Genomic DNA, 19,378 nt, shown 5'->3' with positions numbered 1-19,378 from the left:
AAACGTAAAATGCAACATGACGAGATGCTGACAAACTATCAAAAAGCTTAGTAATGTCAGGCGTTGCTTCAGGTGACGAAAAAAATTCTTATCGGGATGGCGTCTTTGAGGGTCGCAGCACACACACACGAGCAACAGCAGCTAGGCTATGGGATGCACCCAGTAGCAAAGGCATATTGACTTATTCATCGTTTCTGTACTCCATGGGGAGGCCTTCCTACATGAAATTGATAGGACCAATGCAGTGCGCCGTTAGTAGACACGTGCTGCAGTTTAATGGATCCAGCTGTCACGTGATAGGCTATTGTCAGGTGAAAAATGATTAAGAACCATTCGAAAGCTAAGATCATAGAAAATATTTTTTTATTCAAGACATCTGGTTTCAGCAGTCTTTGCTGTCATCTTCAGGTCTATAAGAAAATGCAGTACATGGAATATGTCTCACTTGGTATAAAAGTTTTAGTTTGGTATTATAAAAAAGCCGGAAGTGGACCTGTACATTTACATATCTTAAACATTTTTCTCGTAATAAGACATGTTCATTTGACGCCGACCTCGTGCAAAAGATGTCAAGTGGATAAAACGCAGCACATTATAAACGCTTGTCATGGCTAAAACATCTAAAAACATACAGCGCCTTGTCCAAATGGTAATATGTATTTGGACATGGCGTCAAATGAACATGTTTTACTACGGAAAAAATGTGTAAGGTATATAAATGTGCAGGTCCACTTCCAGGTTTTTTATTTTTTTTGTAATACCAAACTCAGGCTTTTATATCAAGTGAGATATATTCCATGCATTGCACTTTCTTACAGACCTTAAGATGACATCCAAGACTGCTGAAACCGGTAGTCTTGAATAAAAAAAATATTTTGCGTGATCTTGGCTTTTGAATGGTTTCAAAAAATTAAAACAGATAGCCCTTCAATACTCTCATAGTGAGAAAATATGAGAAAATGATGTCTTTCCTATATACGGTGAGAACTAGGGAAAGGATGTCTAAAAAATAAGAAAACCTGACCAGCATTCGAACCATAGTGCCACTGTGGACATCGGTTTGATGTCCCAACGGTCTACTGAGTGAGCTACGACGGCTGATACGATAGTGTAGGGTGATTAACGTTCCTCTGAGCATTCCGATGCATTACACGATGTGACAGTGTTGCCATCTCCTCGTTTTCATATATGTGTTTTCAAACTGCACCAGATCTGATTCTGCTACATAATCACTAGTTTTGATCTGGATAAGGACTCGCATTCTGCCCTCCAAGTGCGGCATGTTTTCTTCACCCTGTATATTTGTATATTAAAAACATATAGCATACGTCCATCCGAATGCTGATTACAGTATGGTATAAAAAGTAAATCAAAGAAGTTTTCGAGATCTTTGGTAACCACATTTCCCCTTAATGTATTACGTACGTATTTATGTATTGTATATATTAAAATACTGTATATAGCCTATGTCCAGCTGCATGTTCATTAGATCGTTGCGTAAAATTTTAAAGGATGTCAGCCAAATTCTTCTGGAGACTTTGGTAACAACATTAAACAAAGACGTGTCTTTATATAGTAGTACCGATCTGTGCTGTTCATTGTGTGAACCAGGTCGTGCGAATGAGGACTGCAGGGAGAGAATAATTTTGTCAACGTCCAATGGTTCAAATGGCTCTGAGCACTATGGGACTTAACTGTTGTGGTCATCAGTCCCCTAGAACTTAGAACTACTTAAACCTAACCAACCTAAGGACATCACACACATCCATGCCCAAGGCAGGATTCGAACCTGCGACCGTAGCAGTCACGCGGTTCCAGACTGTAGCGCCTAGAACCGCTCGGCCTTTGTCAACGTTCTTCGGGACCTAAGGCCAAGCAATATACGGTGATTCTACTAACAACCGTCAGGAGCATTTGCCCTTGTGTTTCGGCAGATATTTGTAATTCAGTTTATGAAATTGTAGTTGGAGCCCAAACAAATACTGCTCATCAAGTCTTTAACAGAACGCTCATCGTCAACAGAAATCGTCAATTTGTTTCCCGCTACAAACAAAATTATTTTTAAAGCAGAGTTTTACGTGCTCAGTCGATAGAGCGGTCGCAAATTAGTCTATTGCGATATGATTATATTGATATGCATTAACAGCGACATTAAAACACGACGAGTAACTAGTAATACAGCAGCGACAACCTAGCCCTGGTCCGCACTGACTGTTACTCCCGTGTAGGAGGGCTGCTAAGTTGCTGCTGGCGTACTGGTGGTGGTGGTGGTGGTTAGTGTTTAACGTCCCGTCGACAACGAGGTCATTAGAGACGGAGCGCAAGCTCGGGTTAGGGAAGGATTGGGAAGGAAATCGGCCGTGCCCTTTCAAAGGAACCATCCCGGCATTTGCCTGAAACGATTTAGGGAAATCACGGAAAACCTAAATCAGGATGGCCGGAGACGGAAGTGAACCGTCGTCCTCCCGAATGCGAGTCCAGTGTGCTAACCACTGCGCCACCTCGCTCGGTGGCATACTGGTTATCCTTCCTGTTTTACTTTCGCTGTTAACGCATATCGATAAAATGAATATCATAGTGGATTAATCTGGGATCGCTCTATCGATTGGGGGCATATATTCCGATTTAAAAATCATTTTCTTTGAAACGGGAAACAAACCGACACTTTCTGTCGACACTAGGTATCTCATGAAAGACTTGATGAGTAGTATTTGTTTGTGCCGACTCCCTGCCGAAACACCAAAGAAAATGCGCCTGACGACTGTTAGGAGAGACACCCTGTAAATACGTGCAGTAGGTGTCACATACACATGTCTTTAGTATCTCCACCCATCTCAACCATATATGCTACTAAATGCAAAGAAATGCTATGGGGGTAAAAATGGACACACAGCAAAGGGGGAGAAGATGGATGGGAGGAGGAGGAGGAGGAGCGGGAGATGGACGGATAGATAGGGGAGGAGGAGATGGATAGAGGGAAGATGGAAGGAGGAGATGGACAGAGACAGAGCAATGGATACAGTGAGGGGGGAGTAGGAGGAGGAAGTGAGTAGAAAGAGCAGGGAGGAGATGGGCAGAAAGAGGAGGGTGGAGAGTTGGGTTAATATTAAATTGTAAGATAGTTGATACTCACATTAGCACAATGAATGTAAAAAGAAACCCTCAAAGGGTAAATTAATGACTTGAATCATTTTGCAAGTAAAGTGATAATTTCCAAACAACGTAAGGAATACTCAGATTGTTATGTGCACAGCTAGTCATTAAAACTGCTACACTATGAATGCGGAATGGAACAAACGTCAAACCGCCATTAAGTTACAACATTTAAATGATTACCATTGCAGCTTCGACGAAGTATTGAAGCGATGTTTGATAAATTTTTGTTTTTCGTCTTTTTTTTACCTTATTGAGGAAATTTGGTTTTCTAGCACTATATGATGAAGTTTTATTGTTTTCTTTATTTTTACTGCAAGAAGTCCTCCGTTTCACGTTACAAATGAACAATTTTCGAATAAAACTTGAATTAAACATTGACAGCTTCAGTTTTTCTGTAAATAATGCTTATTTTTAAGTAACAGACAGGAGGATAACTATGTAGGATAATAATGTTCTGTCAGTTATTCTCACTCATTTTCTGGATGCTACACCACTTCCGGTTTTTAGGGGCATCTAGCAAAGAAAACGATTGTTACGAGATAACACCCAATAGGTATGCAACACACCTAATATACTAGGAAAACTACTGTAGTCGACGTTTACTTATGATAGTCTACGGTAGTTTTACAGCTCTAATTATGCCGAATGTTCAGTTCACTGTGGCGACAACTGCGCTCTCTCTCCATCACAACAGCTATCTTTTGTCTAACTTCTCAAAAGCGTGTAATAAATTTTTTGGTTGCGTGGTGGTAATTGTCCACAGTTCTTGCAAACACTTAAAACCCTGCAACATAGTATCGCAACATGTCTCCCTAGGAGTCAAAACAAAATAGCACAGGTCATCGATACGAAAGGCAGTCATAAAGTTTTATTTATAACAGCGAAAAAAATTAATCTGAGGTCATGAAACATGGTGATACCGTTATTCGTTCCTTATATAATCACCATTCTAAGTGACACATTTTCCCCAACCAAGAATGATATGGCAGAGACAATTGTTCTGCAGGCAGCGGCCCACATCGAAAATCACATCATCGTCATTTTGGAAAAGCTATAGCATGATATTAATGGAAACGCCCGGCACAATCTGTGAAGGACACAGTCACACATAGTGCTTGCTTGGACTCTCAAATTTTGCTTCACCCCCATATTGTCCTGGCAAGGCACGCAGTGACTTCTGTTTCCTAGGATGAAGAAACCATTGACTGATAGTCATTCTCAATATGTCAATGAAGTGATTTTCGAGGTGAAACGTTTCCTGAACAGCCGACATGCAGATTTCTGCAACCAATGTCGCACTGAAGGACGAATATGTAGAGACATTCACTATATTTCATGCTCACAGTTTCATTTTTTCGAGGTAATAATTAAAACTTTAAAATATCCTCCCCCCCCCCCCCATTTCATATAGATAGGTGTGATTGTAAAATAGTGTGTGTAACACACTCTGGTAGCTCGTTCACAATACAGATGTGTATAGGAGTATTGGGGCAAGGCTGTTCTGCACCAAGCGGTTTCTGCCCCAAAAAATACCATTATCCAAGATGGCGGCGATGACGTAATCCAACCACAAGGCGGTTTCTGCCCCAAACTGACGACAGTTGATTACGTCATCCAAGATGGTTGCTGTGATGTCAGCTGAAGAAGCAAGTACCGTTATCCAAGATGACAGGAAGGTGCCACACCCCACCGCCACACCCTCTAGCGAGAACCATTATCCAAGATGGTAGCGATGTCGTCACACAAACCCCAAGGCGGTTTCTGCCCCAAACTGATGTCAGTTGATGACGTCATCCAAGATTGCGGCTGTTATGTCAGCTGATGACACAAGTAACATCATCCAAAATGGAGGGAAAGTGCCACGCCCCCCAGTGGGAAGTTCAAATTCTATCAGGGCAATGCAACCTCTACTAACCTAAGAAAACTGCTGGAAAAAACGGTCACTTGGGTTACCTCCACTACCCTAAGTCATCCGACTGCAACCTCATCCTAGCAACTGGCGCCAAATTTGAATTTTGGCAGGAATATAGGTCAATTGGGCTATCTCTACTAACCTAAGAAAATTGCGGAAGTTTGAATTTTAGTGGGAAGATAGGTCAATTGGGCAGCCTCCACTAACTTAACCCCCCTCCCCTCCCCCATCAAAATAGTGGGAAGTTCAAATTCCAATAGGATAATGCAACACATCACAGTTATCTCTACTAACCTAAAAGAATTGCAGGAAGGTAGGTCACTTTGACTACCTCCACTCACCTAAGTCATCCGACCGCCACTTCGTCCTAGGAACTGGTGCCAAGTTTGAATTTTGGCAGGAAGATGGTGGGAAAGAAAGATCACCTCCACTAACCTAAGTCAACCGACCGATGCCTCCTCCTAGTGATTCGTGGGAGAAGGAGTCGATTTGTGCTGTACATAAGTCTCTATTCTTCTGCATGCACTGTTTATTTAAACTATATGATGCAGTACACCCATTCAGTGTGTTCACAATGAGGTCTGGACTCCAACTGAGTTAGTACACAGTAATGCCACCAGCGGGTGCTGTTGTCCAAGATGGAAGTCATGACATCAGCTGATCACGTGAATATCATTATTCAAGATGGGAGGAAACAGTGCAGTCACCACGAGCTTCAGGCCTAGTACAGAGTACTGACACCATACAGCACTATGGTGCATTACGTGACGTAATCCAAGACGGTGGGGGAAAGTGGGAGGAAACAGTGTGGTCAGCAAGAGGTATGGAGCTAGTACACACTAGAGTGCATTGTCGTCCACTCTGTGACATAACCCAAGATGACTGTCTGTAGGGGAAAATAACTCAGCCTGTGTTGGGCTGCTGGAGAGAGGAAGGAGTGCACTTTATTTTGGAACAACTTATTTTGGGTTGGATTTGAGATAGTATACTTATCACATTGATACAAAATACATGCTCTGGCATGCTTGGAGTCTCGCCACACAACACACAAACCTGTAAACTACAACTAAATAACGCTCTGCAGACACACAAACAACTCCTAAATTACTGAAATAATTTCAGTACAGACATGAAAACTACTGTTAAACAATGCAGTACACTGATGTGCAGACACGAAATCAACTCGCAAACTGTCCAAATAACGCATAGCACAGTCTAAAGACCCACTCACAACATAATGCAACAGACATGTGCAGACACCACCAGACGCCCCCTGTCCACTGGACTGCACAAGAGGCTATCGGCAGCCCCCACAAAGGGAAGCTGCCATCAACTGCCACGCCACTCACAGGTGCCCGGTCAGGCCCTCAAGCATGAGGTGGTGGCACCCTTTTCATACTCAACACCTGAGAAGTTCCTCTCAAAATACGTTATCGCCTAGGCGCTGTTGATGACGCTACCGGGCGGGAGCGATAACCTGTTTACAAAGCCCAGATGCTCCAAGGTTTGGCAAGTGCATGTGTATTCGCCACTGCTGTTGTGAACCCTCTCTCTACCTGCGGTCTGGTGAAGAGCTAATTGCTCAGTGACACTGAAGAAAGCCGTTCCAGAATAGCACAAGCTGCTTTCACCCTAGGGTTCTAATCGACCATGCATGATGTGTGGCTGAAGCATCGCCGTGCGTAGCAACATACCATTGCATGTGCATCTGGCAATGTTCCCGATGTTATACTGGCTATCTAAAATAATAACCAAGTCGACTTCTTGAAAATTGTCTAGTGTCCCAAAAATAGTTAATGCTCGCTTTCTTGATCTCTCAGCTTGTATGCACGGAAATTCTTGCCCTAACAGAACCTGTTTACGAAAATAGTGCAAAATAAAATGGAACGTGGTCTTCCTAGTGGCCCTAACGTGGCATCCTGTCCATCATGTCTTACCCTTCCTGCTTTCAACACATACATAGAAGTTCCCACCAATGTCTAGAGACTCCTATATCCCAGGATAAAAGAATGTCATGGGAATGAATCGATCATTATGATTGGCTCTTATCTGCCGAATTACTGATGCCTCCAATATCAAAGCGTCATCTGCCTTTGTTTCCTTCTGCAGATGAGACTTTCAGTGGCAACAAACTACTGTACACTGGTCGTCATATTACACTGACAATTAATCGCTGAAACGTGCCCCTGCATATCATCAAATACAGAAAGACTCTTACTCAATTACACTGCACTCCCACTGAGGACAGGAGCTTGAATATTAGAACGTGAAACCGATCTCCGACCCATCAGTATATCACCATGTACTGTATTGATCTAGGAAACATGCAATTCGTATCCTACACCATACAAAAATGGTTCAAATGGCTCTGAGCACTATGGGACTTAACATCTAAGGTCATCAGTCCCCTAGAACTTAGAACTACTGAAACCTAACTAACCTAAGGACATCACACACATCCATGCCCGAGGCAGGATTCGAACCTGCGACCGTAGCGGTCGTGTGGTACCATACTGAAGCACCTACAACTGCTCGGCCACTAGTGGCTGGCTGCGCCATACAATAGTCACCCCTTTTACATCATTTGTACATATACCATGGAGACAGACAGCATAGTACCTATACTCACAGAACAAGATGTTTCCCTACGAGGTCAGCCGGCATCCACTTCTGACAGGTGACCAGAGCACCCTCAGCGGGACGAAGTCACCCTCAGAACTGTTCTACTAATACGGCCTTGTTTCCGCCTGGATACAAACGCATTACTGTTTCTGGTGTGGAACTGCTTCCTGCTTGCTTTTTTTCCACCCATCTAGAGACTCTGGGATTACAAGAACAAATATATTTTTGCATGGTTAACACACAGTAGTATCCTACCGATCGCTCACACAACATTATTCTGAAGATGCAGACTGGGAGTTATTTCTAAACAAACCCAAAACTTTAACTGGGTGGAGTGTGCTGAAGACCATTGAGTAACTAGAAACTTATCCTGTCAGCAAGGACCTTTACGTGAGAATTTGAAACAAATAGATATTTCCACTCACGAATATTGTTGTCGGTGATGTAATAGATTCCAAACCATGCCTATAATTTACAAACTCAACTAAAGTGTTTCTAATGTATAGAGAACCGACAAACGTGTCTTCCACACACTAGATGCACACACCAATATCGATCTCCTCTCACCTAAATAAAGGCGCGAAATGTGCAGAAGCAGTCCAAAAATTTACATGGGATGGAATAAAGGTCCAGCACAAACACACCTCGATATTCAATCTTCTAAAGTTTCCACGCAATCACGAAAGCTATCCAACACATACTAAGTTTTAGTTCACTATTCAGTCATCTAGGACAACATGGCTAATTGTCTTACATTCCTACACTCCAACAGGTCTCTCCAGTCTGACACCTCCTACCACTAACGGGAAACGTGAATCACCCTCACACAGGCCACCGGCGCTGCAGACTGAGCAAGCACAGGTAGAATGTTTATCCTAAGAGATCGGTCACATATATATTTTATCCCTGTACTTGCAACTAAATGTTACGATTACAGTCTCAGTTGAATGACATTCTACAATGAGCCAAGTATCGGATATACACTCCAATGACAGGTGTGGTTCTTTAAACAGAAATATCAGTACCATTGTTGTGACTTGCCATACTCTTCCCTTTGCATACTTAGGAACACAAACACACACTTTATAAGTCTGATGCTCAGGGTGAACCTATCATGCAGCCCCTACTACTACTAAATATAATACTTTGTCAATAACTGATTTCTTATGATACGAAATAATACTGATAGAAAATCAGGGATTGGGTGGACATGTCCCATAACTTTTTCCTGCGAGTGCTACCACTGCATCTCAGAAAGAGAGACGTAATCGGACAGATGTTAAAAAACCGATCACAACAACTACTATATGTTACTGTCACAAACGATTGTAGTTCTACTGGTGCACACAAGTATCCATGTTAAAAGCTATAATGGCTTTATAAATCGAGGTATGACATTACCTCTGAATGAGGTGGTATTTTCCAGACAAATAGCGATACTGTGATCGCAGGAGTGTATAGTATCAGACCAGTACTCCGGTTACACGTAGCCAACGATGCAACCTTGTGATAAAATTACCACAGTCTGAAAGTGATTCAGCTAAGGAACATGGTATGTAAGCGGTATTTGCGACTTCGTCACACTGCCACAGCTAGATATTTCTATACAGTTTGTAACGCTTTCTGTCTCGATGCAATGTCAGAGGGTTGATGATATATCCACTGGGCTATAGGCAATGGTTGATTGAGAAGGATCACAAACAGTAATAGATGGTGTGATGATTGAGGTCGTAAGAAAAGTACACATGCTTTTCAGATCTCTAATGCCACGCTATCCGCTAGAAATACTGTCGGAGTTTGCAATCAAGTCTTTCCATCCAAGCACATACCTGTGTTGGATACTATGGAGAAGCCCATTAATGATTACAGCCACTAGTGAATCATATTTCTGGCACTCTCATATCTCGAAATGTGGAACTTTTCTCGAATCTATCTGCTACAGTGAAACTACTGTCTCGTTTTAGTAGCCCCTCTGCAACCTGAAAATGCCTCCTCAGACTCTACGCAAACATCCCTGAACCTTTGGGCCCGTGATCGTTCCAGTGTATGTCGGAACTGAGTAGGGGTCAAAGCAAACTATACCTACCACCTCTTGCAGTCCGTGCAGAAACAGGCAAATCTGAGTTACTGCGACAGAACTGTGTTTTGACCATTCAACGTAAACGAAGCATGCTCTTGCAACACGAAGTAGTGTAAAAGACAGTGCGGGAACTGGGGGAAGGACGTGGATATCGCTACTGCATTGTGGTGCTTCTCCAAACTACATACAAATACTACAGATCAATGCCCAGTCACACTTATCTCGAACATGCTGTCTTCGTTATTCTGTACGATCCAGCAGAGAAAAATTATGACGTATAGAAGCTCAACGATCTTCATCTGATAGATAAAGCATCAAGCACATGTAACGACCCTATTGTTGCAACCTGTTGTGACCGCGACAGGAAAGGTCGCAGGGTGGGCGAGAAGGCGCGGCGGGACCAAACCGAGAGCGGCCCGTGCAGAAACAAACAAACGGAAAGCACGACGGACGATGGAGAAAGACCTTACAACGACAACACGCAAGACGCAACGGAGTGACATAGACAACCAAACGAATCCAAGATGGCCATGATTAACAAGATCAAAGTACGATAAACACACTGTCTTGTTGAGGCGATGTGTATAGACTCACACAACGATTAGACTCAGTGGCAGAGCTTTTTATTCTATTGAATTTCAATGCTTAGTATGCCGCTCTTCAGCCTACAGACTTTATTAAGAAGAGGAATACAATAAATAACAAAAACAGGCGATAAAATCGCGGACTTAAATAGTAACATGTCGAAAATATCGTGGAACTGAAAACATAGAACAAAAGGATGATGATGCTAATAAAACACATACGAAGCAGACAGGTAAAATAATCAGACAATTACAAAACATGGCGACAGCCTGGTTTCTGTTCGCAAAAGACATAAAATTCACACCCAGCGACAGCATGGTTTCTCTTCGCAACACTAGAAACACGAAAAACGTGGAACATTCACTGGAACACTGCCCTAAAAAGTTGGCAAATGTGACATACCACAGCCGAGAGTAGGTGGGGGGAAACTGGACAGACGATGGGAAAATAAAAAAGGTGGGGAAGGAGAGGAAAATCGAAGGGGGGGAGGGGGGAAAGGAGCCGATGGAGGATGAGGACCCATAAGAAGGGTGGGGGGTGCTGGGCAGATGCAACAGGGAGTGGGGAAGGCAGAGCTTTCGTGATAGCGTATAAATTTGAGAATAGCGGATATGGAGGTGTGTTTGCGCTGGACCTTTATTCCATCCCATGTAAATTTTTGGACTGCTTCTGTACATTTCGCGCCTTTATTTAGTTGATAGAAGATCGATATTGGTGTATGCATCTAATGTGTGGAAGACACGTTTTTCGGTTCTCTAGGTCTCGGAAACACTTTATATGAGTTTGTAAATTATAGGGATGATTTGGAATCTATTACATCATCGACATCGGTATTCCTGAGTGGAAATATCTACTTCCTCTATTTGTTTCGAGTTCTCATGCAAAGATCATCGCAGACTGGATAAGTTTCTACATACTTTTATGGATATGGTGTTTGTTCTTTTGGACATGTCCGAAAGAACAGACGCCATCGATGATCTGCAGCCATATAGAACGAAATTAGAATTATATTAATACCTTCAGCTGCTGTCGGGAGTTGATATATTTCAATGGGGACAGGTGAAAATGTGTGCCCTGACCGGGACTCGAACCCGGTATCTCCTGCTTACATGGCAGATGCTCTATCCAAATGAGCCTCCAAGTGCACAGAGGATAGTACAACTGCAGGGACTATCTCTCACATGACTCCCGTGAGACCCTCATTCTCACCTTGTATGTCCACACTCTACATTCGTAGTGTCCCACCGCAACACACTCGTTACTCGTGGAAGACATTCTTACCAAGACCAGTAAGAGTTCGGGGAATATCTGTGCATCCGCACAGAAGAAGACAGTCATGGCCAGTATTGCCAGAACTATATACTTATATGGATATGTTGTCTGTTCTTTCGGACATGTCCGAAAGTACAGACAGGCTGAGTCATTTTTCCCTCCAGACAGTCATCTTGGGTTATGTCATGGAATGGACGATAGCGCACTCTGGTGATAGTAGTGTGTACTAGCTCTGTACCTCATGGCGACTACACTGTTTCCCGCCACATTCCCCCATCGTCTTGGATGACATCACAGAATGGACGACAATGCCCTCTGGTGGCAGTACTGTGTACTATGTCAGTTGCAGTCTGGACCTCGTGGTGAACACAATGGATGGGTGTACTGCATAATATTGTTTAAATAAGTAGTGCATGCAAAATAATAAGGATTTATGTCCAGCAGAGATCGAGTCCTTTTCCTGCAAATACCTAGGAGAAGGTGGTGGTCAGGTGACTTAGGTTAGTGGAGGTGACCTTTCTTTCCCACCATTTTCTTATGTCAAACTTGGCGCCAGTTCGTAGGATGAGGTGGTGGTCGGATGACTTAGGTTTGTGGAGGGACCCCAAGTGACCTATCTTCCTGCGATTTCCTTAGGTTAGTAGAGATAACTGTGATGTGTTGCATTATCCTGTTGGAATTTGAACTTCCTGCTATATTTATGGGGGAGGGGTGTTAGGTTAGTGGAGGGAGCCCAATTTGCCTATCTTCCTGCCAAAATTCAAACTTCCCACCATTATCTTAGGTTAGCAGAGATAGCCCAGTAGACCTATCTTCCCGCCAAAATTCAAACTTGGCGCCAGTTTCTAGGATGACGTGGCTGTCAGTTGACATAGGTTAGTGGAGGTAACCCAAGAGAGCTTTCTTTCCTGCAATTTTCTTAGGTTAGTAGAGGTTGCATTGTCCTGATATAATTTGAACTTCCCACCAGCCCAAGTGACGTATCTTCCCGCAATTTTCTTATGTTAGTAGAGATAACTGTGGTGTGATGCATGATCCTGTTGGAATTTGATCTTCTGGCTATTTTCATGGGGGAGAGGAGGGGAGGGCTAGGGGGCGTGGCACTTTCACGCCTTCTTGGATAATCGTACATGCATCATCAGCTGATGTTACGGCCGCCATCTTGGATGGAGTCATCAACTGATGTCAGTTTGGGGCAGAAACCCCCTTGGGGCTGGGTGACGTCATCGCCACCATCTTGGATAATGGTACTTTGAGGCTGTACCCACGTGGGGCAGAAACCGACTCAGGCAGAACCTGCCTTGCCCTAATACTTATAGGAATGCAAATGTTTGGGTAACTGTATGAAATGTTAGGCAAACTTAGTTAATTATCCGATTAGTGTAGTGTAGTAGCTTCCATTAGATATAGATAGCTGCTGATTAATGCACAAAAGGGAAAAATCTAGCATTGTATTGTTTTATTTAGTTAATGTACAGTATTAGTGATATGCAACTGGGCATAGTGAAATTGCCGGCTTAAGTGGCCATGCGGTTAAAGGCGCTGCAGTCTGGAACCGCAAGACCGCTACGGTCGCAGGTTCGAATCCTGCCTCGGGCATGGATGTTTGTGATGTCCTTAGGTTAGTTAGGTTTAAGTAGTTCTAAGTTCTAGGGGACTAATGACCTCAGCAGTTGAGTCCCATAGTGCTCAGAGCCATTTGAACCGTAGTGAAATTGTTTATGTATTTATGTGTGACGATTTGAAACAAAATGAAGTGATACTAATATGAAACCGGTATTAGCAACGTTAAGTGGCTTACTTAAAAATATGGTAAAGATTCCACAAAACAGTGTAATTATGAAGATGGGTCAACCCATTTATGAATAATCCTTGGCAGCTGTAAATCTCATCAATTAGTTTAATTGGATGGAATTGAAGGAATGCTGTGGTATTCTACTAAATTTGTGAAAAGTATGCTTATGAGTACAAAAATTTTACAGAGGTACTTTGTAAGCTTACTTATGTCTTTGGGAGAATGTCGAAAAGTTATTGCAAAACACATATGTTCAACATAAAAGAAGCCAATATTCGAGGCAGAGAGTAAAATGATTCAACTGTCCACAAGATCATGATTGTACCTATGCATAACGGTCTAATTTTGTACATCTGCTTCTCCATTTTCGCTATACGAATCTGGAAAGGAACCGATAAGCTGTTTCTTATCCATTAATTTCAATAGGAAATTCGTCATCTCATTTTATTTCTGTTTTCCTTTTTCTCCATCTCATCTGCTAAGCTTAGCGAGTCCTTATGTAAAGATGTCATTACTCATATTCAACAGAAACTTAATAAGCATCTTGGCACAATTTTGTTAAGACAGGCTCTTGGAATACATATACTAATGACCATATCTATTACTAATGCACAAGAGAAAATTTGAAAGGTTCAATATACTCTCTGACGAAACATTACAGTTTAGGGAAAAAGTTGTATTTGTATGGTCATGTAAATAGAGAAATGATTGCATTTAAAAAAATTCATAACAACTGCCTGGCAATTTATATTGCATGGTGTCGACCACCTGCTGGTGATTGATGAGAATTCGTCTTAATACATTAAATTATATGGCTGCCGATTAATCATTAGTGACAATAACAAATAAGAATGATAATGATCCCTCATTGATCTTTATACTGCACTTACCTAATTTGGTTACTGGACCGAACCGCACCAGTGACATCGATCCGCCGTCGCCCTCACAGTTCCTGGAAACAAAAATTGCATTCAATGTTTTTGACATTACTGGTATTTGAGGGTCAATTATTTAGCCGTAAGACAGGACGTTTGAGGATTGTTGCTATTTTGTCTAAAACTGACAGTTTCATACCGTGGAAGTGTACAAAATACAAGTTGATTCCTTAAAACTGGATTACAATGTAATAAATGGACTTGAGCAGCAATCTGGAGATGATCCTATCTATTTGAAGACGGTAACGGCGCTATTTGCTTAAATAAATAACATTATTCACAGTGACTGGTGGCAGTTTACTTCTTGTCAAGAATAAACTTGTATGTTGAAGGTTATAATATATTTATATTTCAAATTACCCATGGGCCTGGTATGTGCACACAAATGTTTCATAATATCAGGCAGAGACAAGCAAGGAACTAAACCGTACTTAGATCCCTTTAGGGGTTATTGATTTAGCGTAATGTGGTTGAATGACACTAGACGATCACTGCAGCGAAACATGACTTTAAGTATGGCGTACTGTGTGATTACGGTGCTGAACGTACTGGTCAATAATATCCTGATTAAAATATTGAGAGAAATGTGCTTAACAAGTTATAAACAGAATGTGCAAAATAGTTTATTAAAAGTATTTAAATTAAAAATACAAATACTTGGTTATTTTTTCTATTTCAAATGTAAATCCAAAGTGATTTTAAATAGAAGTATTTAAATACAAAATACGTATTTTCAAAACACTTTTATTCAAATAAAATACCTCTAGTTAGTGAACATTTTACATGCCTTTTGTTACAGTGATTTTACCACCAACAATGTTCAAATACTTCATCTTTCATGTTCCTCTTATGTGGTCTCGTTATTATTCTACCAAAGGAAAATAGTCGTTCAACAGGAGCAGAACATGGCACACAAGTATTATATTTAAGGAAAACATTTTATACAGTTGGATATCTGTTCAAGGAATCTAATCAATTGTCCTTATCTTTTGAATATCGTCGTTTTTCCAGATCTATAGCAATTTTGCCACTATTCTTGACTACAGACTACTGACTACTTCAACAAACACACAATAAGAGTCAACCTTTTTTTTTCATCAGAATGTGGCAAGGTCCTTCCATCATCTTCTTCTGATTTCATCTGTCACATTTCTGAAATAAACAATTCCTTAACCTATTCCCTGCTAGCCTTCGGTACCCATTTTTATTCTGAAAAAAGGATAAGATATGGATACTAATATGCCATCCTTTGATTTTGGTTCATCTAATTTATAGAACCTCTCAAAAGGCCTATGAAGACTTTCAGTAACACATTCTATCAGCAGACCACAGTATATAGCTTTCTTTAAAGTTGCTAATCCAAGTTTCCTTAAAGATTAATTCAGAGTATCCTTGACAGTGAGTAAATTTTGAATAGAATTGTAGTGTGAATTCCATCGTCTTGGACCTGGATAAATAGCGGATTTTTCCAGTTGATTCTAAACTGGTTTCACAAGCTTTAGGAGACCTTCAAGACAGATTCAAGATTATCTGACATTCTGATGTGGCTCTATCATGACATACTTTGCTATCTGGCCTTACAAATATACGAAGTGCGACAATAAAGTAATGAGACTGATTTTCTTTGCAAGATGTGGCAACCCTGCAGGCTTGCGTAGGCACAATATCTTTGACCTTGGTCTATAAGCTGCTTTTATTCCAAGTGGCACATCGATGCAACTGCTCAGTCGTGAGTTGTGCTGTAATAATTTAACACGTATTTGTGTCTCTCATCACGGAAATGGAACACCATAATATTGTGCAACGGTATGCCACTTCTTTTTGCATTAAATTGGGTGAAAACGCGACAGCAACTTTAGAAAGATTCAGAAGGCTTTTGGAGAGGAGGTTATGTCAAGAGCTCAAGTTTTTCGTTGGGCTAAAATGTTTAGTGAAGGCAGAACGGATGTTGAAGATGAAGACCACAGTGGACGACTATCAACCTCACAGACGGCAGTCAATTTGGCCAGGTTGCGTGAACTCGTACGATATGATCGAAGATTATCTGGAAAATAATTGCAGAAGAACTCAACATCAATCGAGAAACGGTTCGTCTAAGAATAACTGAAGATCTTGGTATGAGAAATATTTGTGCAAAAATGGTCCCCAAAAATCTCACTCCACAACAGCGAGAAACACGGAAAAATGTGGCAGTCGATCTGTTAGAGCAAACGGATATCGATGCAGAATTATTGAGCGAGGTTATCACTGGTGATGAAAGTTGGTTTTTTCAGTATGATCCAGAGGCAAAACACCAAAATTCGCAATGGTGCTCAAAGGGCTCACCCAGACCAAAAAAAGCTCACATGTCAAAGTCAAAAGTGAAATGCATGCTTGTGTGATTCTTTGATTCCAAGGGAATTGTTCATAAAGAGTGGGTGCCTCCTGGAAAAACAGTAAAGACTTCGTAAAAGAGCTCTTCGTGCCTGTGCCAACATTGCTGTTAATTGGATTCTGCATCACGATAATGCGCCATCGCATGCCACTCTGTCAGTACAGCAATTTTTAACCTCAAAACAAATTTCAGTACTACCACAGCAACCTTATTAACCAAATATCGCTCCGTACGACTTTTTTCTATTTCCAAGCGTCAAAACGGCGGGCAAGGGATACCCTTTTCAAACAACACAAGATGTCCAAAAAGCTGTGACGGGGGTCTTGGAGGATATTACAGAAGATGAGTTCTAGAAATGTTACCATCAATGGCAGAAGCACTGGAAAATGTGTGTGCAATCAGAAGGGAACTACTTTGAAGGAGACAACACTAAACTTGGCTAAAACAGTAAGCAACATTTTTTTTCACATCAGTCTCATTACTTCATTGTCGCACCATGTATATCTTTCGACGCCATTAAATGTAATGTGTTATATCTCGCTGACGCCTTTATTCAGTTCATTTGGCGTTGTAAGATGATTTCGGTACGTTTTACATTAAAAAACAATCATGGTAAACATATGAAGTGTACTCAAATCTTACTGCCTTTTCTAATAATTAGCGCCATGGTCCTATTTACTTTACAGGTGGAACTACTTTTGTTTAAACAAAGGGATCCTTAAATGAATGAAAACTACGAAGTATGAAATAAAAAAATCAGGTGAAGTATTTTGCATTTTACAAATACAGAAAAATCTATGTTTTAAATTTTTCAAATAAAATGTAATATGCTTCTTGAATAAAATATTTAAAATGCAAAATGAAGTTTGGTATTTTGGATTTTGTATATGCATTTCAATAATCGTATTTTACATAATCCACGTCTCTGATTTTAAACAGGGTTCCAATAAGTAAAATCCCTATCAGAAATCTGGCCACTTTCTGAAATTTCTCCATACTTTGAAGCACAATCACATAAAAGTGTCTGACACATAAAACTCCCTTACTAACAGGTTTGAAAAATATATTGCTCACGTTAAAGTAAATTAAGAATACAACAGTGAAAGTTCTTTAATAGGAGACTGTGGTTGGCTCGTCTACGAGATGAAATGAGCCAGCCACTCTGTAAACACGTCAAAGTCTTTAACTCATCAACTTAGATTTATGGGGAAGCAGGCATGAACTTCCTCTGTCGCTGGACAGGGAATTCCACGCGCCAACTTGTAGCCCTGGGCGTATCACGAGATGTGATGCAATTACCCACTTACTAAACTTAGTGTTGCACAACCCACATACTTGTTATACGAGTGATGAATCCGGCAGGGGAGAGCAGTGTGCCAGGCGAGTGTCGCGCCGCACTCTCTCTGTCGGTCAACTTTGAACTGTGTGGAACTCATCAAAAGTTGGGGGCGGGTGTCCAGTACGACGTTTCTACGTACTCGTATTGTGCGTGATATTAATTCTACGTTGGAATGAACTTACTTACTTTAAAAAAAAGGCGTTTTGGACGTTTGCGAAATTGTAGACTAGTTTTACTCTAAAATGTTAGGTTGTCTCCCAGAAAGCTATAAGCATTTTATGCGTTATCAGCCTGCCGTCTGCGTAAATTGCTGGGAGGACAGTGCATTTCAGTATAGATGCTAAAGATAGAGATGAGCATTTGTTACTGTTCGAATCTACTTTTGGCGATCATAATCTGAGCTCTTCGACAGCAACATTACTCTTGGTTTTTCGTCAGCGATGTAGGATTGAAACTGATTCATTCTGGAACATAAATTGATTGAAGAGTTTTTTGACGATAACTTTGTTTCAGTCGTACGATAGGAAAAGGGTTGTTTGCTTTGTGACAGAAGAGTGTTCAGAATACAGTACATATTTTTAAAGCAATGACATTTCGTCAGGTAGGTAGCTACCAAACTCCTGAATTTATCTTTCCAGGATTACTGACGAAGAATTGATTTTTCAGCACCATTTCCCGGTACGTGCACAGGATGGGAGTTAGAAATGGTAGCGGTTTTTCCCATATGTTTTCAGATTTCAACAATAACTTCTGTTCAGCTCCTATGTAGGGGGCTGCAGTGACGATATATTACTAAATGTTGATTGAAAACGTATAATTTGCACCCTTGCGCTGTTCCCATACAGAGTCTGTTTAAATGTAACATACAGAAATAAGGGTATTAAAAGCAACGCCCTCTAAAAGAACCTCAAGCTAATCGTGAAATGTATTAGCTTTATTTCATCTCGCCTCACTCACTGGCTGCTAGGAGCAACAACATTGCTTAATAGCTGACTTCAGCAATCTTATCTAATTTTCCTCCACCTAATTCAGTATCTACAATGAGATAAATACAGTGAAGTGGTGTGGCGGGGGAAGGTGGGTGGGTGGATGTAGCACATTTTTTCCATGCAGGGGTATTTAGCTCATCTGCAATTTGATTTTCCTGGATATCTGTATGAACCCAACAGGACGACATCTACCCACGGAGCTACTTTTGCTCTTCGTATAGTTGCTAGTCTTGGAAACAAAAGAATCACCCTCCTGACATATTTTGCATATTTCCACTCAATAATGTCTTGTGGGATAGTTTCTAGGGCAAATCATCAC

At 41.2% G+C, this 19,378-nt stretch overlaps 1 protein-coding gene across 1 annotated transcript in view; it reads right to left on the bottom strand.

Moving 5' to 3' along the window:
* Positions 1-19,378, bottom strand: part of LOC126248873 (uncharacterized) — a 1,116,592-nt gene that overhangs the window by 311,571 nt on the left and 785,643 nt on the right. The window contains exon 4 of the mRNA XM_049950319.1: positions 14,313-14,374. Coding sequence (XP_049806276.1) covers positions 14,313-14,374 — 62 coding nt within the window. The remainder of the gene's footprint in view (positions 1-14,312; positions 14,375-19,378) is intronic.

This window comes from Schistocerca nitens, chromosome 3, assembly GCF_023898315.1.
Source record: "Schistocerca nitens isolate TAMUIC-IGC-003100 chromosome 3, iqSchNite1.1, whole genome shotgun sequence".
Lineage (NCBI taxonomy): Eukaryota > Metazoa > Arthropoda > Insecta > Orthoptera > Acrididae > Schistocerca > Schistocerca nitens.
Note: the sequence above shows the minus strand (reverse complement) of the source record. Positions and strands in the feature narration are given on the sequence as shown.